At 39.4% G+C, this 18,484-nt stretch overlaps 1 protein-coding gene across 1 annotated transcript in view; it reads right to left on the bottom strand.

Moving 5' to 3' along the window:
- LOC124788266 (pyridine nucleotide-disulfide oxidoreductase domain-containing protein 2-like) overlaps nt 1-18,484 on the bottom strand; it is a 177,019-nt gene that overhangs the window by 105,210 nt on the left and 53,325 nt on the right. Inside the window, exon 5 of the mRNA XM_047255471.1 lies at nt 2,857-3,025. Within this exon, the coding sequence (XP_047111427.1) occupies nt 2,857-3,025 (169 nt within the window). The remainder of the gene's footprint in view (nt 1-2,856; nt 3,026-18,484) is intronic.

Consider the following 18,484-nt stretch of genomic DNA (forward strand, 5'->3'; position numbering starts at 1 on the left):
CCATCCATTCCACATCAAACACTCCCTTTGCTACAGCCTAGGTATTCATGGCAATCCAGTGACGAATCCCTCAACAATTACACCAATAACTTGACCAGTGCTTTCCTATCCCGCAACTATCCTGCAGTCCTTGTCCACAAACAGATCTCCAGAGCAATACATTCCTCCCCATCCAACAACAATGTTCCTACCCCCAGACCATACAGAAGCATCCCCCTTGTCACCCAATATTATCCTGGCCTTGAATACATCAACAAATTACTCCGCCAGGGATATGACTTTCTCAAGTCAAGCCCTGAAATGAGATCATCCCTTGACAATATTATCCCCACACCAACCAGAGTTGCCTTTCGTCACCCCCCTAACCTCCATAACATCCTTGTCAAACCCTACAATATCTCCAGACCACCTTCTCTACCCAGCAGTTTCTACCCCTGTAACTGACCCCGCTGCAAAACCTGCCCCATACAGCCCCCCACAACCACCTGCTCCAGTCCTGCTACTGGTAAAACATGCACAATTCAAGGCAGGGCCACATGTGAAACAACACATGTCATTTATCAGCTGACATGCCTGCACTGCACAGCCTTTTACATTGGTATGACGACAACCAAACTGGCTGAGCGCATGAATGGGCACAGACGAACTGTCCACCTAGGAGACGTCCAATACCCAGTAGCAGAGCATGCCGTCCATAATAATTCTAGGGACCTAGGAACCTGCTACAATGTATGTGCCATTTGGCTTCTCCCACCCAACACCAGTCCCTCGGAACTGCGGAGATGGAAACTTGCACTCCAACACATCCTTTCATCCCGCCATCCCCCTGGACTGAACCTATGTTAACCAACCTCAGTCCCATTTACTCTTCAGTCTTCTCTTTTTCCCCTCTCCTCTTTATCCATTCACGCATCTTTTCATCCTACATAGTTGTGTTTATCTTTATACTATATACCTCTTTACTTCTGTATGCATCCTCTTTGGTTTGAAGCTGGCACAGTACTTAACAGTAGAATATCTTTGGCTTCCCTCTGACAACCATGCCTCCATCCTTGCTACCCTCCCTGTTTTCCTTTCCCGGTTGCTTCATAACCTGGGTTGTGAGTAAGTGAATCCACTTTCCCTTCTTCCCTTTTTTCCCCTCTCTCCTCCCTGATGAAGGAACGAAGTTCTGAAAGCTAGGAATGTAAATTTTCTGTTCTGTATTGTGAATCTATCACCTATATTGAGCTGAGGTAAGTACTGGTCAGCCCCTCTATCTCTTTGTTAGTATTTGTTTCACTACTTAATATGAGATTTTCCATTAATCATTTAGATAAAGTTATTAAGAAGCACAAGGACTGAGGTATTGGGTTTGTAGTCTGAAGGATGTTGGGAAAGATAGTGTTCAATAGCTATAATATCATGGGCGTGAGGGATGTCAGTGTGGCGTCAACAGTGATGAGTAGGGATCCAGGAGGTACAGGGGTGGGGATGATGGAGAGCCAGTGAAGGAAGTAGTTGTTGTCTTTGACAGGGGAGGCTAGATTACAGACAATTGATTGGAGGTGTTTGTCAATGAGGGCTGAAATTCTTTCAGTGGGGGCACAATAACCAGCCACAATGGGGCATCTGAGATTGTTGGGTTTGTGGATTTTAGGGAGCCTGTAGAAGGTGAGTGTGCAGGATGTCATAGGGGTGAGGAGGGAAATGGATTTAGGGGAGATTTTCTGGCAAGGTCCTATGGCTCTCAGCAGGGATTGGGGTTTGTGTTGGATTTCAGGGATGGGGTCGCTCTGGCAGAGTTTATAGGTGGGGGAGTCAGATAATTGATGGAGGCCTTCTGCTAGGTAGTCGTTGTGATTCACAACAACAGTGGTGGAATCTTTGTCTGCAGACAGGATGTAGGTCAGGATTTGGTTTGAGGTTGTGTATCAGTGTTGTTTCTTTTACTGAAATGTTGGAGTTCTGAAGAAGGAACCTGGAGAAGGATGGTGAGGTTAAGTTGGAGGTAAGGGATTCCTGGATGGTGACCAACTGGTGGTTAGTTGGGCGGGAGTAGGATCACAGTTGGATGGTGGTATGAATTTAAAGTGGCAGGGTTCAATATTGGAATTAGGGTAGTTTTGGTTGAAGGGATTAGTGGCAAAGAAGTGCTTCCATTGCAGGGATCGGAGGATGTGGCTGAAAGCTTTATGTGTAAGACTGTTCCATTATTCCCCTGGCAGGGTTTGGGCCCTTTATCAATATACTTGTGCCATCACTAAACATTAAAGGTTCTGAAGAATCCTCCAACATACCAGATACATAATTTCTGTAGACTAAGCACAGAGTGGAACAATCACCAAATCTTGCAGAACACCACTTACATGTTCCCCCACTCTGGGTTTACCTTATTTCCTTGTGACCATAAATTTTCTTTTGTTAAGATAAGTCTTCATTCATGGAAAGGAGAAGACCACATACCATTTTAATTTTTATAACAGAATTTTATGATTTACACAATCCGATGCCTTGGCAAGATTACAGAAAATGTTAATAGGATGATTTTCTTGTTGACTTCTAGTAGAAATCCACAATTTGTGTACCATGAATGGCATATTGCATGAGCTTCTATACTTGTACAAGAAATATTTTACACAGTTCATCTCAATATGTTGTCTGTACCTAACAGAAGAACTCTCTATCTTGCAAATAGAAATAATGGTGTAAGTTACACACTGTGATATAAGCTGAAGAAACAACGTTACACATAATCATGTTCATCCTTTAGGTTTGTGCCATTTACTGTCAATTATAACTTTTATGCATAGTTTGTTTGTATCAGTTAATATGACCATTATCATTAATGTATTAAATACATGAAAAGGTTCTCACCCACTTCCAGGTGTATGTGGACCAACCATTGATCCAATAAGAGAATCAGTTGCCAAAGTTGCTTTCAGAGGCTCTGATTCAAACCAGCGGGACAAAATTTTACCAGCAGGAGCTGTCATGAAGTCCCATAGAGCAGGAAAGTCATTGGCAGATGACAGAAGTTGTCTTCCTGAAGCAATGATCAAAATAACATAATTAATGTTTTTAGATAAATGAACTATAATATTTTCATACTACATAAAAAATTCTGTCAGGCTCATTCAGAGAATGGAAGATTTAACTGTAAAAATTAGTGGAGATGCTGAGTCACAGATATGCACAACAAAAAGACTCACTCAATTATAGCTTTTGGTCATTAAGGCCTTCGTCAACAACAGACACACATACACATACAACTGCAGTCTCAGGCAGCTGAAACCACAGTTGCCTGAGACTGAAATCATGTGTGTGAGTTGCGTTTGAATGAGTGTGTGTGTGTGTACAAGTATGCGTCTCATTTGTTGACGAAGGCCTTCATGGCCGAAAGCTATAATTCTGTGAGTCTTTTAGTTGTGGCTATCTGAGACTCAGCATCTCCGCTATAAGGTGAGTAGCAACTTTCCTTTTCATAATATTGTTACATTCTATCCTGGATTTTCCATTGTTTGACTATAACAATTCTTTTAGATAATGCTTAATTCTTCATTTGTATCAGTGATACAAAAGACAAAACTACCAAGAAGAGTCAGTAAAAATGCAGTTCTCATTGTAAGAAATCTTTCAGAGTTCTTTGAAATGAATGTTAAGATTGAGTATTAGCAATGTTTGCAAGAGAAAATAAATGTGAAATTACCATCAAAAGAAACAGAAATAAGTGGCACAGGGATACATAAATTTAGAGTCAATAAAAATTATTTTCTTAGGAGAAAGAAAACAGAAGAAAAGAACATGAAATACAGGTGTTGTAAGGGAGGAAGCACCATTCAAAACCCAGTATTGGTAGATCATACATTCTGAGGGAACTTTTCTTCCCTTCATCATATGTATATAAAATCTTTTCTCTTGTGAATGGGCATAACTGATTGGATAATTGTCTCAAGGGATTACTATTCTGAAACTGTCACATGTGTAAAACTGAAACCTTTGGAATGACAATACAACAGACAGCAGAATACATTACTCCAAAAGGCATCACGATGTGGCTAAGAACAACTGTGTCATTACGTTTTACAGTTAATAGAATGGAGTAATGGAAAGTAGCAGAAATGAGAACAGCGAGAAACTTAACAATGGAAACTCCAGGTAGGAATATCAACATGTAGGAAAAGACAGATTGCTACTTCTGATCCAAGGTGCTGGAGTTGGTGGTCATGTGCACGTGAGGTATGCTTGGTTGTGTGTGTGTGTGTGTGTGTGTGTGTGTGTGTGTGTGTGTGTGTGTGTGTGTGTGTGTGTGTGTGTGTGTGTGTATGTGTGTGTGAGTGGTGCCTGTGTGCATCTCTTTTACTGATGAAGGCTGTAGCCAAAAGCTGTATTTGAGTGTCTTTTATTTGTGCTTGTCTGCAACTTGACATGTCTTCTTCATAGTAAGTAGCAATCTGTCTTTTCCTACATTGTTAATATCAGTATTTATGGTCATGAAGCAGATGGAGTTAAGGAATCCTACTACCTAGGCAGCAAAATAACAAATGACAGATGGAACAAGGAGGACATCAAAAGCAGACTAATGCTGTCAAAAAGGGCATTTCTGGCCAAGAGAAATCTGCTAGTATCAGACATAGGCCTTAATTTGTGGAATAAATTTCTGAGACTGTACATTTGGAACACAGCACTGTATGGTAGTGAAAGGAGGACTGTGGGAAGACCAGTACAGAAGAAGAATTGAAGCATTTGAGACCTGGTACCATAGACAAATGGTGAAAATTAGGTGGACTGATAAAGTAGGAAATGAGGTGTTTCTGTGTAGAATCGGAGAGGAAAGGAATATGTGGAAAACACTGCCAAGTAGAAGAGACAGGATGATAAGATATCTATCAAGACAACAGGGAATAACTAACATGGTAAAAGAGAGAGCTGTAGAGAGTAAAAACTGTAGAGGAAGACAGGATTGGAATACATCCAGCAAATAATTGAATTGAGGATGAAGGTTGCAAGTGCTACTCTAAGATGAAGAGGTTGGCACAGGAGAGGAATTTGTGATGGTCCATACCAAACCAGTAAGCAGATTAAATTTTTTTAGTAATTTTCTGGTTGCCATTTGTTGATTCATAAGCGTAAGGATAGGATTCCAATACAATTTAATTTATCCTGTAGCATGGTCAGGATACACAAAAATAGAGTATATGAAATGTGGTAAGATGAATGTTAGTACTATACTGCCATTTTAGTACAGTCACCTTTAGAAAGAGAGTCCGAAAAAGAGTCTAGTTCAATGCTTGGTTTGTGAAAGAATCAAGTTTGGTAAAATGAGCAAGGTGGAGGAAATGGAAAGTAATGTGAAATCTTTTTCATGGTTGTGGATATTGTCAAGCTCTTAAAGTAGAATATTCATCAGCTGTAGATACTTGTAAATAGTATAGAAATTGTGTATAGGGATTTCAAGAACTTCAGATAGCCCCTTTTGTTTTTGAAAGAAGATGAAGAATTTGATCATGTATTAACACTGAATACACCAACAAATGTTTTAATTTGTCCTGAATGTGTGGGTCTATGGTGCAACAAACGTACCTACCATTTCACAACACTGCATGGATACTGTATTACAAAATTTTCCTAATGTAATGAAGCTCTTCAGTGGCATATAGAGATTTGCAAAGAGATTCCTTGAAATCTTCATCTATATATATAAGCATACTCCACAAGCCATCTTACGGTGTGCAGCTGAGGATACCTTGCACCACTACCAGCCATTTCCTTTCCTGTTCCTGTTGCAAATAGGATGAAGGAAGAGTGACTGTCTGTATGCCTCTGTACAATCCTTAATTTCTTTGATCTTATCTTCATGGTCCTTACATGAACTATATATTGGCGGGAGTAAAATCATTCTGCAGTCATCTTCAAATGTGAGCTCTTTAAATTTTCTTAATTGTTTTCCTCGAAAAGAATGTTGCCTTCCTTCCATGGATTCCCAGGTGAGTTCCTTAAGCATCTCTGTAACACTTTTATGTTGTCTGAACCTACCAGCAACAAATCTGGCAGCCCACCTCTGAATTGCTTGAGTGTTTTCCTTTAACCCGACATGGTGAGAATCCCAAGCTCTTGAGCAGTACCTAAGAAATACTAACACTAGCATCTTATATGTGGTCTCCTTTAAAATTAACCACACTTTCCTAAAATTCTCCCAATAAACTGAATTCAACCATCTGCCATCCCTACTACAATCTTCAAATGCTCATTCCACATCATATCACTTTGCAACGTTATGCCTAGATATTTAATCAGCTTGACTGTGTCAAGTAGCACTCAACTAATGCTGTAGTCAAATGTCACATGACTTTTTTTCCTGTTCATTTGAATTAACTCACATTTTAAGCATGCTGCCACTCATCACACCAAGTAGAAACTTTGTTTAAGTCATCTTGTACAGTATCCTCCTACAGTCACTCAAAGACAGTATCTTACCATACACCACAGCATCATCAGCAAACAACCATGGGTTTCTGCTCACCCTGTCTGCCGGATCATTTATGTGTGCAGAAAATATTAGCAATCATATTGCACTTCTCTGGGGCACTCCTGAGAATACCCTTGTCTCTGATGAACACTCACCGTTGGGAACAATGTACCGAATTCTGTCACTTATGAAGCCTTTGAACTACTCACACATCAGGGAACCTATTCCATATGCTCAAACCTTCTTAACATTCTACAGTCAGGCACTATGTCAAATGCTTTTTGAAAACTTAGGAATATGGAATACGCCATTTCCTTCATCCATAAGGCTCCTGCTCTCAGCTGACATACAAGTGCAACTACAGAGTGGCACGTTAAGTGTGTTATCTTTTTCCCATAGTATATTTATTAAATTTCATGTGTGTGTTTGTGTTTAAGAGGTTTAATTTTGTGTTCTTGTAAGTGTACATTCATTCAATCTGTAGCACAGTAGTTGCTCATTTGTTTTGTTTTGAAAGTAACTGTCTATTCATTTAGTGTGCCAGTCAGTCAGGCTCCAGCTCTCAGCTGATGAATGAGTACCACTACAGAGTGGCAAGTTAAGTGTTTATCTTTTTCTGTGTTTTTCTCAGAGTATATTTATTAAATTTTGTGCATTTTTGAAGAGGTTTAATTTTGCGTTTTTGTAAGTCTAAATTCATTCATTCTGTAGCACAATAGTTGCTCACTCAACAGCCAGTTACATAGCTCATTAACACATCAGCTTCCATTGGTGACAAATCAGGAGGGTAGCAAGCTGCATATGTAGAATTCTGTCTGCTTTTATAGTTTGCTTCTTGAGTTAGTCTTACTAAGATGGCTATGATGTATGCATGCTGCATGTGGATGCAGGAAGAGCTGGCCACAGTTTGTGAGCAGCTGAATGTGCTTTTAGCTACCTGCAGGCTATTGCCTCGAGGTCTATTGAAGAATGTGGTGAATCACATGGGACACCTCAGGTGTTGCTTGCTGTGCCCACAGGCTCTGTCTCCGAAGCACCTCCTAGGGCACCCTACACGTTGGATCCAGGACCCATGTTAAGACTGGGCACCTGGACTCACCCATTCACCCTGTGAGTGGACAGAGGACCCTTCAGAAGGGTCTGAGCAGGCACATGAGATGAGGGGGGGGTTACTAATTATTGGAAGCTCCAATGTTAACACGCATTATGGAGCCCCTTATGCAAATAGCATTCAGGGCTGGAAAGAAAGCCTATTTCCACTTGCTATGTCTGCCAAGGAGCCTCATCCAAGATGTGCAGGCAGCTTTGCCTGTGGCTATAGAGTGTGAAGGCTGCAGTCATCTCTAAGTTGTGGCTCATGTTGGCACCAACGATCCTGTTGCATGGGTTCTGAAGTGATCCTTAGTTTGTACAGGTGGCTGGTGGAGGTGGTAAAGACTGCTGGCCTCATGTGCAGGGTGCAAGCAGAGTTTGCAATTTGCAGTATTTCCAGAGTTGATCAAAGTCCTTTGATTTGGAGCCAAGTGGAGGGTCTCAACCAAAAGCTTCATTGACTCTGTGACAGTCTTGGTTGCAGATATTTAGACCTGTATTATTGTGTGGGAATTTGAAGGACTCCGTGATAGGTCAGGGGTACACTACACAAGTGGAACAGCTGCTTGGGTAGCCGAGTACTTGTGGAGTGCATATGAGGTTTTTGTAGGCTAGGCAGTAGTTTGAGGTCAAAATTTTATCAGTAGACTGTCAAAGTAATCATAATAAAGTTCACAAATTTACTGCCCTCCAGAGAAGTTCTTGCACTCAAATTATTCTTGGAACCGAGAGCTGGCTGAAAACCAAAACGGAAAGCTCTGAGATATTTAGCGAGTCATGGAATGTACATTAGAGAGACAGATTAGAGGTCATAGGAGGGGGAGTGTTCATTGGAAATTACAAAAATATTGTCCCTGTTGAGGTTGAAGATGAGTATGGTATCAAAGTCATTTGGTGGTGTATAAGTGGTGTTGGTGAAACCAAGTTAATTGCTGGATGTTTTTACCAGTGACCTGGTTCTGCTGTGACAGTTCTAGAGTCATTCAAAGAAAGTCTATGGTCAATAGCCCATGAATACCCAGATTGTCAATACTAGTTGGAGGCAACTTTACCCTGCTGAGTATAGACTGGGATGTCTATGGGTTCATGGTGGGGTGTACAGACAAATAGTCATGTGAAATACTTTTGAAAAATGTCTGGAGTAGCTAGCTTGGCAGCCCATATGCACTGGAAATATCATACACCTTGTAGCTATAAATAGGCTGGACCTTACTGACATTGTCAGTATAAAAACTCGGATTAGCATTCATGATGTCATTATAACAACTACGATTGCAAAAGTTAATAAATCAGTCAAGAAGGCTAGGAGGGTGTTTCTACCAGAAAGAGCAGGTAATCGGTTATTAGCATCTCACTTAGACAGTGCATTGGCATTACTTAATTCCAGTAAGATGAATGTAGAGGAATTATGGTCAAAGTTTAAGCAGATTGTAAATCATTGTCTGGAGAGTTGTGTGGCTAGTAAGTGGATTAAGGAGGGAAAAGAACCACCATGGTTTAATAATGAAATTTGAAGGATACTGAGGAAGCAGAGGCTGTTGCACTTTTGGTTCAAAAGGGAACGCACAAATGATGACAAGAGAAGGTTAGTAGAAATTTGCAAGTCTTTTAAAAGAGATATGTGTGAAGCATACAACAGCTACCACCATCACACCTTAGCCAAATATCTGGCAGAGAACCCAATAAAATTCTGGTCTTACGTAAAATTGCTAAGCGGGTCTAACGCTTCCATTCACTTCCTTGTTGACCAGTTTGGTGTGTCAGTTGAGGATAGCAAAATGAAAGCCAAAGCTTTAAATTTTACTTGCAAGAAATCATTTAATAAGCATCCCTGGTGTAGAGAAACAACTGAAAGATTTGGAAGCAAATAAATCACCAGCACGGATGGAATCCCAGTTCGATTTTACAGAGAATACTCTATGTCATTGGCCCCTTACTTAGCTTGCTTTTATCATGAATCTATCACCCAGCACAAAGTCCTAAGTGACTGGACAAAAACACTGATGGCTCCAGTATATAAGAAGGGTAAAAGAAATGACATGCAAAATTACAGGACAATATCCCTAACTTATGTTTGCTGCAGAATCGTTGAACATATTCTCAGATCGATATGATAAACTTTCTTGAAAGTGAGAGGCTTATGTCCATGAATCAGCATGGTTTTAGAAAGCATCACTTGTGTGAAACTCAGCTTGCCCATTTCTCATGTAATATACTGCCAACTATGGATGGAGGGCAACAGGCAGATTCCATATTTCTAGATTTCTCGAAAGCATTTGACGTGGTACCTCATTGCATGCTGTTAAATGACGGTATGAGAATATCGAATAAGTTCACAGATATGTGAGTGGCTTGAAGACTTGTTAAATAATAGAACCCAGTATGTTGTCCTCGACGATGAGTGTATCGTCAGGAGTGCCTCAGGGAAGTGTGATAGGACCACTGTTGTTCTCTATACAGGGTGTCACAAAAAGGTATGGCCAAACTTTCAGGAAACATTCCTCACACACAAATAAAGAAAAGAAAAGATGTTATGTGGACATGTGTCCGGAAACGCTTAATTTCCATGTTAGAGCTCATTTTAGTTTCGTCAGTATGTACTGTACTTCCTCGATTCACTGCCAGTTGGCCCAATTGAAGGAAGGTAATGTTGACTTCGGTGCTTGTGTTGACATGTGGCTCATTGCTCTACAGTACTAGCATCAAGCACATCAGTACGTAGAATGAACAGGTTAGTGAAACTTCCTGGCAGATTAAAACTGTGTGCCCGACCGAGACTCGAACTCGGGACCTTTGCCTTTCGCGGGCAAGTGCTCTACCATCTGAGCTACCGAAGCACGACTCACACCCGGTACTCACAGCTTTACTTCTGCCAGTACCTCGTCTGCTACCTTCCAAACTTTACAGAAGCTCTCCTGCGAACCTTGCAGAACTAGCACTCCTGAAAGAAAGGATATTGCGGAGACATGGCTTAGCCACAGCCTGGGGGATGTTTCCAGAATGAGATTTTCACCCTGCAGCGGAGTGTGCGCTGATATGAAACTTCCTGGCAGATTAAAACTGTGTGCCCGACCGAGACTCGAACTCGGGACCTTTGCCTTTCGCGGGCAAGTGCTCTACCAACTGAGCTACCCAAGCACGACTCACGCCCCGTCCTCACAGCTTTACTTCTGCCAGTATGTCGTCTCCTACCTTCCAAACTTTACAGAAACTCTCCTGCGAACCTTGCAGAACTAGTGCTCCTGAAAGAAAGGATATTGCAGAGACATGGCTTAGCCACAACCTGGGGGATGTTTCCAGAATGACATTTTCACCCTGCAGCAGAGTGTGCGCTGATATGAAACATCCCCCAGGCTGTGGCTAAGCCATGTCTCCGCAACATCCTTTCTATCAGGAGTGCTAGTTCTGCAAGGTTCGCAGGAGAGCTTCTGTAAAGTTTGGAACGTAGGAGACGAGGTACTGGTAGAAGTAAAGCTGTGAGGATGGGGTGTAAGTTGCGCTTGGGTAGCTCAGTTGGTAGAGCACATGTCCGCGAAAGGCAAAGGTCCCGATTTTGTGTCTCAGTCTGGCACACAGTTTCAATCTGCCAGGAAGTTTCACAGTCAAGTCATTTAAATATCTGGTCATAAAATTGCAAAGTGATATTAGATGGAAAGAGCATTTGAAAACTGTGATAGAGAAGGCAAATAGTCAACTGCAGTTTATTGTGATAATTTTAGGAAAGGGTGGTTCATCTTCCTTTTCCTACTATTGTATTCCAGTCCCCATGACTATTAAATTTTTAGCTCCCTTAACTATCTGAATATTTTCTTTTATCACATAATCCGTATCGTATCTTCAATCTTTTCATCATCTGCGGAATTAGTTGGCATATAAACTTGTACTACATGTCAGGCATGGGTTTTGTGTCTATCTTGGCTACAATAACGCATTCATTATGCTGTTCATAGTAGCTTATTCACTCTCCTATTTTTTTATTCGTTATTAAACCTACTCCTGCATTACCCCTATTTGATTTTGTATCTATAACCCTGTATTCACCTGACCAGATGTCTTGTTCTTCCTGCCACCGAATTTAGTCAATTACCACTATATCTTACTTTAACCTGTCCATTTCCCTTTTTAAATTTTCTAACCTACCTGCCTGATTGAGGGATCTTACATTTTATGCTTCGATCTGTAGAATGCAAGTTTTGTTTCTGGTGATACCATCATCCTCCTGAGTAGTCCCCACCCAGAGCTCCAGATGGGGACTATTTTACCTCCAGAATATTTTACCCAAGAGGACAACACCATCATTTAACCATACAGTGAAGCTGCATGCCCTTGGGAAAAATTACGGCTATAGTTTCCCCTTGCTTTCAGCCATTCACAGTCCCAGTAAAGCAAGGCCTATTTGAGTGATGTTACAAGGCCACATCAGTCAATCATCCAGACTGTTGCCCTGAAACTACAGAAAAGGCTGCTACCCCTCCACTGTGGTTGCATCTACAGTACGGCTATCTGTATTGCTGAGACATGCAAGCCTCCCACCAACAACAAGAACCATGGTTCATTTTGAGGTATGAGATTTTTTTGTTACATGTGAGAAATATGAACTAAATTTACTTGTAATTTTTTTGTGGTATAATAACACAGCTGTGCTTTCAGAACTGTCAACATTTTGCAATACTGCATGCTCTGCTGCTGTTCCTCTCATTACAATATTCCAAATGGTTTTCATTTTACTTTCAGAATTTTTTATATATCTGTCATATATTATTCTTTTCATCTGTCTCACAAACATGCTGAGAATTTTCTTGTAGGATTAAAAATAGGAAAAAAACCACAACGATGCAGAAAAAATGGGCACAGCTGATGCTATTATCACTCTAAATCAGATTGTGGAGAAACCTAGAGAGTTTAATATCACAGCCTTATTGTGTGACAATTGAACAAGTGATGAGCTGTTACTATCTATGGACAATTATCACCAGCTTTAAAGACAACCATGGAAGTAAAAAACCAAGTGGCAAAGGGCAATAAGAGTGGCCAGATTCGTGGAAAATACTGTATGGAGAAAAAAGGTTATGACAACTGACTAGAAAATAAAAATATATAAAACAATGGTGCTTGCAATTATGACATATACAGCAGAAAATAGAACAGAAACAAAAAAGATAAAACAAGAGTTAATGGAAGTGACAATGAAGGTACTGTAAATGGATGAAAACAAAGAAAAGAAATTGGAAGATCATGTAGAAAGGATGGATCCCACAAGACTAGCTAAAATTTGTAAACATGGATGACTATAAGGGAAATGCCTAAGTGGATGACCTCCAAAGAGATGGGACAGCAGTTGGTCCAATACCTCTTTGGTATGAAGCAGACAAATGGGGGACACCCTAGTTAGCAGAAAAAGAAGAAAAATATTTTAAATAGCAATCAGAATCTGGAGTTGTGTTCTGCTTGAAAATTTTGTGTAGTAATGAGTTTCTGTTTGAAGATATTCATATTGTAATGGTAATTCAATTTTTTTACATTTCTTTCAAGTACTTTTTAAGAGCCATATATTAGTGACTACTGAACAACAGTTATCTCATTCAGACAAGAAGGCACTGGCAACTGTACAGGTTGTAAAAAAATTCTTCTATTACACACATTCATGTCATTTTATGCTGAAAGGTGACCATAAGCAATGCGCACAAATTCTACAACAGAGAAATCATTAACTGTGTTATGGATTAGTCAAATTGCAAACTACTCTGATGATATTCCTCACTTCTACAATGTATTCAAACTGATGAAATTAAATACAAATGCAGACTACATTTCTATTGAAGTGTTATAAAAAAAAAGAAGCTGTTCACAACATCACAATTGAACAAGAAATACCTCATGGTGAATTCAGTAAATTTCTACTGTGATAAATCAGGCAACTATTAATAGGAGCAGAATATGTGGATAGAGATGCACAGGAAAACCAGAATTTGTGGATGATTGTATAACTTCTGGAGGCAGCAACAAACATGGCATGTGCTGGAAACAAGCTACCAGAAACTAAGTACATTAGTAGTTGATTGTGTACTGTTCAAGCATTGTGTTGGTATTCCAGTTACACTATGGGAAACAGTTATGAATGATCAACATCTAGTTCATGTAAGGATTATTAAAATTGAGGGTATTGTTTGTTCCTTCATTTACTGACCTCATATCAAAATAGCTATCAAACATGTCTCCAAATCTTGCAGTGAGTGTGACAGACATGCATATTCTCCTCTAAAATTTCTTCATTATTTGGGTAATCATGAAAGATCACCCTTATAATCCAGCAAAAATGGTCAAGCAAAAATTAAGGCTGCTATTTGTGCCATGTCCACCACATCAGGATCATCACTAGCAAATTTTTAAAAAAATCTTCACCAACACAGAAAATCACCAAAAAGCACAACATAACAACTACCTGCTCAGTGTTTCCATGGTCAGAGTATAAAGATTAGAATAGAAATTGTGTGACCTTCTAACACATAAATGAACATTACAGAAAAATAAGCCATATTCTCTGATTCATTCTGAGACTTTTAACCTAAGCAAGTAGTCTGTTTATGTCAAACAAACCATATATGAATCAGAGACAGATTTGTGACAAGATTATGTGAGCTACATATTCATTATGAGCTTGATTATGAAGGTCAATAATTGAAGAGAAACATTGACCAGATTTACAGCTACGCTAAAGATAGTGGGACAAAGCAACCTAAGAGCACCATATTTAAAGAATGATGGTTTGCCTAAGTCTGCCATGTCCTACAAGAAGAAGAATAAGCCACATCAAGTTCATTTGTATGCCAACAAATGTATATCTGCTTCTACAGAGTTACAGACACTATCTCCACCTCTGTGATCACCCATACTCCCATGCTGACCCGTGTCTCCTAAATGTCATTGGTTTCTTGTTGAAGTCTGAGGTCACCCCTGGCGGAGAGGAGGAACTTGGGACTCTTCACAACTACTTCCCCTCAGCAGCCACAGATCGTATGACACTCAACAGGACTACAGACCACATTGTCCTCCTCAGTGTTATCAACCAGATGTATACTTTTACTATGTCACCTCTGTAGCTGAGTTTTCACTGTGTCTGCTTATCATGTAAAATACCCAAGATCAGCTCCTAGTACCACTATGGATTTTTTCTTGATGAGAGGACTGGAAAATAGTGTGTTAAGCCTTGCAATGCCAATGAAGGAGATACTTGAGTGAGAAGCAGAGGCTCCAATGTCTGAGAAGTTTATAAATGGCTGAGAAAACATTATGCTGACCCCACACTCTCCACCTTGCATCTAAATGATGCCATTGGCTGGGGATGGCAAGGAGACCAGTCAGCAATGAATGCTTCCACAGAACTAGAATGCAGAGCTGGTATATATATTATTTTGTATTTGACGTTCAGTCCTGTAGGAGAGAAGAGTGTTAAGTATGAGCTCAAAGACTGGCACTGACTCTGTGGACGCTCTATGGATAATGTTCGCTTTATTAAGAAATGGAGGTATCAATAGGTCTGACTGTGCTTGTGTCATGCTGCTTAGTTTAGGTGACAATAAATATGTGTTCCAAATGCAGCTAGTTATAATTACTTCAAACAGTGTACTTCGTTTATTCCTTTAAGTGGAACAACAAATACAAAATACAGCACATGTCACATTGTGTGTGTGTGTGTGTGTGTGTGTGTGTGTGTGTGTCATCAGGAAAATAGCTACATTGAAAAATGTTGTTGCTCTTCGTCTTACACTACTCTTACACACCTATATTTAACAACTACTATATTATTATTATTATTTATATTTTATGGCCTTTATTGGACCAGTACAGCCAGTTATAAAGAAGGTTACATAGGGCATTATTTTTATTCAATAATACATTTTAATTTAATAACAAAATGGTTATAAAAAGGATTATTATAATTTATTATTATATACAGGGCTCTTTTCTTGTTGTTTCATTCTTTCAGATATTTTTTTCCTTTCTTCATTTGAGTTCATCCTTTGTGTAGTATTTTTATTGAATTTCATTTGTAGTCTGGCTTGTGTGTATTGCAGTATTTTGGTTTTGTCTGTTTTGGTTTTGTCTGTTATGTTTTTTTTATATACCTGCTGTAGTTTGGAATCTCTTACATCTTCCTTAATTTCTGTAATCCATTTAACATTGCCCTTACTTCTCTACAACTGAGGCATTCTTTAGAACAAAAACTCAACTGAAATATATTGAAAGTGAGACACAGAGCATCAAACATTTTAAACAATGTTTTATTCATTTCACACTCTTGTATACAGAGTTGTTTTTCCATAGACCACTGTATAACACAAAGATGGTTAAAACTAAAAATAGTGTTATCGGGTCTTAGAGCCATATTTTTTGAAGAAACATATTTAATTTGCAAAGTAATATAATATTTCTAAAGTTGGTATTTTGCATAAGAAGGGTAGAAAGACGGATCCTCGAAATTACAAACCAATATCCTTAACATCGGTTTGTTGCAGGATTCTCTAACATATTCTCAGTTCGAATATAATGAATTTCCTTGAGACAGAGAAGTTGCTGTCCATGCATCAGCACGGCTTTAGAAAGCATCGCTCCTGCAAAATGCAACTCCCCCTTTTTCCACATGATATCTTGCGAACCATGGATGAAGGGTATCAGACGGATGCCATATTCCTTGACTTCTGGAAAGTTTTTGACTCAGTGCCCCACTGCAGACTCCTAAATAAGGTAGGAGCATATGGGATTGGTTCCCAAGTATGTGAGTGGCTTGAAGACTTCTTAAGTAATAGAACCCAATACGTTGTCCTTGATGGTGAGTGTTCATCGGAGGTGAGGGTATCATCTGGAGTGCCCCAGGGAAGTGTGGTAGGTCCACTGTTGTTTTATATCTACATAAATTATCTTTTGGATAGGGTGTAGAGCAATGTGTGGCTGTTTGCTGATGATGCTGTGGTGTACAGGAAGGTGTCGTCGCCGGCCGGGGTGGCCGAGCAGTTCGAGGCACTACAGTCTGGAACCGCGCAACTGCTATGGTCGCAGGTTCGAATCATGCCTTGGGCATGGATGTGTGTGATGTCCTTAGGTTAGTTAGGTTTAGGTAGCTCTTAGTTCTAGAGGACTGATGACCTTAGAAGTTAAGTCCCATAGTGCTCAGGGCCATTTTTTTGAAGGTGTCTTCGTTGAGTGACTGTAGGAGGATACAAGATGACTTGGACAGGATTTGTGATTGGTGTAAAGAATGGCAGCTAACTCTAAATATAGATAAATGTAAATTAATGCAGATGAATAGGAAAAAGAATCCTGTAATGTTTGAATACTCCATTAATAGTGTAGTGTATGACACAGTCACATCGATTAAATATTTGGGCGTAACATTGCAGAGTGATATGAAGTGGGACAAGCATGTAATGGCAGTTGTGGGGAAGGTGGATAGTCATCTTTGGTTCATTGGTAGAATTTTGGGAAGATATGGTTCATCTGTAAAGGAGACTGCTTATAAAACACTAATACGACCTATTATTGAGTACTGCTCGAGCATTTGGGATCCCTATCAGGTCGGATTGAGGGAGGACATAGAAGCAATTCAGAGGTGGGCTGCTAGATTTGTTACTGGTAGGTTTGATCATCACACAAAGTTACGGAAATGCTTCAGGAACTCGGGTGGGAGTCTCTAGAGGAAAGGAGGCGTTCTTTTCATGAATCGCTACTGAGGAAATTTAGAGAACCAGCATTTGAGGCTGACTGCAGTACAATTTTACTGCTGCCAACTTACATTTTGCGGAAAGACCACAAAGATAAGATAAGATAAGAGAGATTAGGGCTCGTACAGAGGCATATAGGCAGTCATTTTTCCCTCGTTCTGTTTGGGAGTGGAACAGGGAGAGAAGATGCTAGTTGTGGTACAAGGTACCCTCCGCCACGCCCAATATGGTGGATTGCAAAGTATGTATGTAGATGTAGATGTAGATGTAGATGTAGGTCTGTAAGTGATTTTATGTACCAATAAACAAAACACATAACATTTCTCTTTAGAAACCTATTAGTAACAATATCATTCACATTCTCAAACGTATGCATTTGTAATTAGATAAACAAATAAATTGTGCAAAATAACTTTCTCTTAAATGATGTTCAATAATTTTCACAGTTATTAATGATAATTTTTCTGTTTCACATTCTGGGTATTCATTTTATTTCACAGATGCATAGTTTTTCACAATCGTTTTCAGCTATTCTGTATTTTATACTCATAGGAGCTTGAGTAGTGTAAATACACCTTTTTTTCCTTTGCATCTGTAATCCCAGGATATTAAGTCTTCAACATCATCATTTTAGTCTTTATCATTGGCAATAAACATTCAACTTTTTTATTTGATAAGTAATGAATGTTCCTACATAAGAATACATGACTGAAAATGAGTTTCTGTTATAATACAAAATAAAATATTTCTGTATTTAAAATTGCTTATTTCCTTTTGGGTTCTTGCTGTAGTATGGTGATAAAGCTAATGCCAAATCCACAATAATGTCCACTCTCCCTACTACTTCAGTGGTTGCTGGATTCTTTCTGCAGCTCCGAAGAACAGTAATATATTGGCACACATTCTCAATGTTTTGAACATTTCTTAAAAAAGGCCAAAGTTACATTTGCACTCACTGCTTCCTTAACTAGAAACATATATTTTATGGATACGTTTTTGAATCTGAAGCCATGTGCAAAATCTACACATTCTCATATTTTTATTTTTCCTTCTGCACAAATCCAACAGAAGTAAAGTGTTAATGTTGTTTGGATCCTGGACTTTACTACTTGTGAAATCATATGAAAAGGAATGAATAGAATTTGTAAATTTGAACCTTTGTTTGCTGCACCTTCTAGAATACTCTAAAATGTGCATGACTCGTGATTTCAACACAGAGCATTAA

Source organism: Schistocerca piceifrons, chromosome 3 (assembly GCF_021461385.2).
Source record: "Schistocerca piceifrons isolate TAMUIC-IGC-003096 chromosome 3, iqSchPice1.1, whole genome shotgun sequence".
NCBI classification, from domain to species: Eukaryota; Metazoa; Arthropoda; class Insecta; order Orthoptera; family Acrididae; genus Schistocerca; species Schistocerca piceifrons.